This window comes from Echinops telfairi, unplaced genomic scaffold (genome assembly GCF_000313985.2).
Source record: "Echinops telfairi isolate 266 unplaced genomic scaffold, ASM31398v2 ScPeMD7_655;HRSCAF=1070, whole genome shotgun sequence".
Lineage (NCBI taxonomy): Eukaryota > Metazoa > Chordata > Mammalia > Afrosoricida > Tenrecidae > Echinops > Echinops telfairi.
The window spans coordinates 12,021,902-12,026,534 of record NW_022104553.1 but is presented as its reverse complement, the minus strand read 5'-3'; the positions used below and the strand labels follow the sequence as shown (position 1 = coordinate 12,026,534).

At 62.0% G+C, this 4,633-nt stretch overlaps 1 protein-coding gene across 1 annotated transcript in view; it reads left to right on the top strand.

The window, feature by feature from the left end:
- The window catches only part of COL11A2 (collagen type XI alpha 2 chain), a 30,195-nt gene that overhangs the window by 14,019 nt on the left and 11,543 nt on the right, over positions 1-4,633 (top strand). The window contains exons 17-32 of the mRNA XM_004711736.2: positions 37-90; positions 181-234; positions 462-515; positions 594-638; positions 754-807; positions 1,229-1,273; positions 1,436-1,489; positions 1,665-1,709; positions 1,839-1,892; positions 2,066-2,110; positions 2,322-2,375; positions 2,501-2,545; positions 2,718-2,771; positions 3,057-3,164; positions 4,167-4,220; positions 4,426-4,479. Of these exons, the coding sequence (XP_004711793.1) occupies positions 37-90; positions 181-234; positions 462-515; positions 594-638; positions 754-807; positions 1,229-1,273; positions 1,436-1,489; positions 1,665-1,709; positions 1,839-1,892; positions 2,066-2,110; positions 2,322-2,375; positions 2,501-2,545; positions 2,718-2,771; positions 3,057-3,164; positions 4,167-4,220; positions 4,426-4,479 (873 nt within the window). The remainder of the gene's footprint in view (positions 1-36; positions 91-180; positions 235-461; positions 516-593; positions 639-753; positions 808-1,228; positions 1,274-1,435; positions 1,490-1,664; positions 1,710-1,838; positions 1,893-2,065; positions 2,111-2,321; positions 2,376-2,500; positions 2,546-2,717; positions 2,772-3,056; positions 3,165-4,166; positions 4,221-4,425; positions 4,480-4,633) is intronic.

Below are 4,633 nucleotides of genomic sequence, written 5' to 3'. Positions count from 1 at the left end.
CCTGGCCTTGTGCTGATACTTCTCTGGCCCCCCCAGGGCCGGGCCGGGGCTGACGGAGCCCGAGGGATGCCAGGAGAAACTGGAGTGAAGGTAATGGGGGCATCTGTGTTGATTTCTTGTTTCATAACCGAGCCCCTCACTTCCCTGGGCCCTCACTCTGGCTGCCTCTCCCCACTCCAGGGTGACCGAGGTTTTGATGGACTCCCAGGACTGCCTGGGGAGAAAGGATATAGGGTGAGTGCACTGGATGGTAGAGGATTGGGGAGTGGGGTCAAGGATTCCCTGTAGGGGGTGGGAGAGGTAAAGAGTCTTAAGGTATAGGAAGGGATCTGTGGGGTCCCAGCAGGGGCTCGATGAGGATGAATGTAGTTAGCTGGCAGCTGAAGAGGGTCCATGTCCGCTGTGTTGGGGCTCTGAGACCCCTGTCCTTTGATCCACCCCCCTTCCACCCCACTTTCCAGGGGGAGACTGGTACCCAGGGCCTCGCTGGGCCCCCGGGCGAGGATGGAGAGCGGGTAAGTGTGAGCGGAAGGAGGAGGCTGTCTGGGGGAGTTCTGGGGGAAGGAATACTTCACACAGCCTTCCTCCTGCAGGGAGACGATGGGGAGATTGGACCTCGGGGGCTGCCTGGAGAGTCGGTGAGTGACCCGAGGTTGGGTGGGATGGGGGCTTTGGGGATGCCAAGGGAGGGACGGGGGGCATAAAGAGACACCTTCTCTCATGCATGCTGTCTGCCCCCCACCCTGAACACAGGGACCTCGAGGTCTCCTTGGCCCCAAGGGCCCCCCTGGTGTTCCTGGACCCCCGGTAAGTGACTGTCCATGACTTTCCACTCCTGACCTCACCACCTGACCGCTCCAATTCTCTGTGGTCCATTCTGACTTCCCCTCCCCTTACACACCCCAGTTCCCATTGGCTGGCTGGCCTCTACGAACCCTCCTGCCCCCCTTTTCAACTTTCAACGCCAGTGCCCTCCCAGGGCCGTGTGGGGCAGTGTGCCAAGGTCTCTGAACTCCGCCAACAGAAATTCTGAAGGAAAACACAACAACAACAACCCACAAGCCCACAGACCTGCAGAGCCACGCCCTTCGGGTTGGGCGGCTGTTTGTGGAGGCCGGGGATGAACTTGAGGCCTGATGGCTGTGTGCCTGGGGACCCACCCTCTGGAATGGCTGGGCTCCCTGGAGCCAGAGCCCCACCTGCCTGCTCACCCTTCTCTGTGTTTCAGGGAGTCCGAGGCATGGATGGCCCCCACGGTCCCAAAGGGAGCTTGGTGAGTGCTCTCAGCCCTTGACTCCCAAGGCCCTGCCAAGGGTCCATTTCTTTTGCCCCCAACTTAACCTGCTGCCCGCTCCTTTGCCCTTTTGATAGTCCCTGCTAAGACTGAGCCCCTTGTCCTAGGCTTGCTCTGACCTACCTGGTTGTCTGTTTCTAGGGACCTCAGGGAGAACCAGGACCTCCTGGGCAACAGGGGACCCCCGGGACCCAGGTGAGTGGCCCTGCCTATACCTTCCCATCTCCATGATCCTCTGGGCTTTTGCAGCAGACCAGAGTGTGGACTGGGAGAACGATGGCGGGTCTCAGGCCCTCCTGTGGCTCACGCGATGGGGGAGGCTGACTGGGGGAGAGGGTAGCCAGCCTGACTTCTCTCTCCTGCTGTGTAGGGGCTCCCTGGGCCTCAAGGTGCCATTGGCCCCCACGGAGAGAAGGTGAGTGCCAAGAAGTGGGGACAGAAGATGTGCTAAGAGTTGGGGTTCAGGGAGGGCCCCTTCTGGCAGGGATTTGAGTGATTGGAGCTGACCTCTTCAGTAACCTGGAGCCTCCGTGTCTCCCCGCAGGGTCCTCGAGGGAAACCCGGGTTGCCTGGCATGCCTGGCGCAGACGGACTGCCCGTGAGTGGCCTTCTTCCTCTGATTCGCATTCCTCTTGAGCCTGCGGGGCAGGGTGTGACCTCTGGGCCCTGAGAGGTCATTGGTGGTGCCTGCTCATGGCACCAGGACAGTCAGGGTTGGGGAGCATAGACAAGGCCAGAGGCCAGAAGTGTCACTCTCTCTTCGACCCACAGGGCCACCCTGGGAAGGAAGGTCCTTCAGGAACGAAAGGAAACCAGGTGAGATCTTCCACGCCGCCTCCCCACCCACGTAAGGAATCTGCACACTGCCCTGGGACCTCACGATCCTCACAGTTCCCAGGTCTCCTCGGTCACATGGCTGGTCACAGCTCTCTATCCTCAGGCCCTGAGGCCCTGTCCAGACTCCAGTGGGTTGTCCCCCAACCTCCCCCAAGATTCCTTTTCGAAAGCTCTCTCTTCCTTCTTCCAGGGGCCGTCTGGACCTCAGGGTCCTCTAGGCTACCCAGGACCTCGAGGGGTCAAGGTAACTGACCATCAGGCTGGGGAAGAAGATCAAGAATTGCTGTCGGGGGAGTGGGAGGGAGCTCTTAGGGGCTCAGTCTCAGCCGGTCTGATCTCCCTGCCCCGCCCCCTCTTTCAATATCCTAGGGCGTGGATGGAATTCGGGGTCTGAAGGGTCATAAGGGTGAAAAGGTGAGCAGGGTGCCTCCCCCTGTGTCTTCCCACAAACCTGGTCCCACCCCAGCCTTCCTGCCCATTTCCCTCCCTCCTTCCCTCCTTCCAATTCCATGCTGCCCCCAACGTGCCCTTGTTCTCTGAAACCTCCCGTTTTCCCCGCCAACCCTCCACCACCCCTCTCTCTCAGGGCGAGGATGGCTTTCCTGGGTTCAAAGGTGACATGGGCGTGAAAGGTGACAGGGTGAGTTGAAATCCCGACACTTGTCCTCCACACTCGTGTCCACGCGACCCTTCGCTCCGAAGGCCCCAGTCACCAGCCTGCCCTTGACACAGCCCAGCCCCAGGCACGCTACAGGGGATCTACAGGGACGGCCTCCTCCTGCCCTCCCAGGGACCCTCCGTCTCCCGTCCTCTTCTCCGGAGCCTCTGGGACACCCCTCCCCAGTCCTCTCACCGTGCCCACCTCTCCTTTCCAGGCCCACCCCTCCCCACTCCCTGACACTCGCTCCCCAACTCTCTTACCCAGGGTGAGGTGGGAGCTCCTGGTTCCAGGGGAGAGGACGGCCCTGAGGGCCCAAAGGGACGCATTGGACCCAACGGGGACCCTGGCCCCACCGGGCTGCTGGGCGAGAAGGTGATGGGGAATCAGGCACCCCTGTTTGGGCGACGGGAGAGGTCTGGGAGCTGCTTCGGGCTGTCAACAGCTGGAGTCAGGGAGGGAGGCAGTTCCCTGCTGGCTCATCGCCAGCCCTGTGGGTCTGTGAGCCGGGTCTGTTGATGGAGTACAGAGCCCAGTCTCCCTCCTGCTGGTGGTTTCCAACCCAAGACCATGCCGATCGCAGCCCAGCGCATAACCCCGACGCCACCCGGCTCCTTGTGAGCCAGTCAAGGGGCCTTGGGCTAGGTTGTTTTCTGTACACACGGCGTCTTCGGAGCACCGAAAGGTGGAGGGCAGGGTATAAGAAATCAAGGAAGTCACTGCCCCAGGAGCTGACAACAGAAGGTGGGGACACCCCCCCCCCAGGCTCCCACAGAGCAAGAGGGGCTAAGAGTGGGTGCCACCATTTCCAGCGGGAGAGTGTGCCCAGAGACAGAACCGGGGATTCCTACATGGATGAGTCTGCAGAGCCGATTCACTGCGCGCACACTCGCTGCTGCCCAGACTTGCTTGTCCGTAGCGGCCCCTGGGGGTCCTCTCCCACCGCCTGTCTGCAGATGAGGAAAGACAGACGGAAGTCAGGATCCTTGCTAGTCTCCCAGGCCCTTGAGGGGCAGAGGTCCCATGTGAGCATGGGCCAGCTGACTGCAGAACCTCTGCGCTGACCAGGACTCCACAGTGGCCTGGCAGCACTGGGGAGATTGTGGAGAGTGTGCGGGGATGGGGGGGGGCGTGGGGTGCAGTGGCTGAGGGGCAGGCGGCAGCAGTGGGGAGACCAGGGCAGGTTCTGAAGGATGGGATGTAGAGACAGACTTTCTGGAGCCGGGCTCTGAGCATTTGAGTGGAGGACCGCTGTTTACCCTCGGGAAGGCCACGCAGCCTTTGGGGCTCCAGTGTGGGGTGTGTATGTGTCTGTGTGTCTGTAGCCGTGTGTCCCTGGAGGCCAAGTGCTCACGAGGCCCCCTGCCTTCTCCACAGGGCAAGCTGGGCGTTCCCGGTCTGCCAGGCTACCCTGGACGCCAGGGCCCCAAGGTGATGCCATGCCCCTTTACTTCCCTTCCCCTTCCCTGGGGGGGCCTAAAGGGAATTCAGTGCCCACGTTCTCCAGAGGCCCAGAGCACAGCAGGGCCACTGGGTTCTTGGCAGAGCCCAGGTCTCCCACACCAGCGCCCCGCCTCTCCTGGGCCCCTGACTTCCTGCCCTCTCAGTTTTTCCCCTTCTCCATCCACCCCCTCAGGGATCTCTGGGGTTCCCTGGGTTTCCGGGAGCCAGTGGAGAGAAGGGAGCCCGGGTAAGCTGGCACTTGGGAGGGGAGGGTGGTGAAGGGGTCAGGTAGAGGGGGGCTTGGGAGGGGAGGGTGGTGGAGGGGTCAGGTAGAGGGGGGCTTGGGAGGGGAGGGTGGTGGAGGGGTCAGGTAGAGGGGGGCTTGGGAGGGGAGGGTGGTG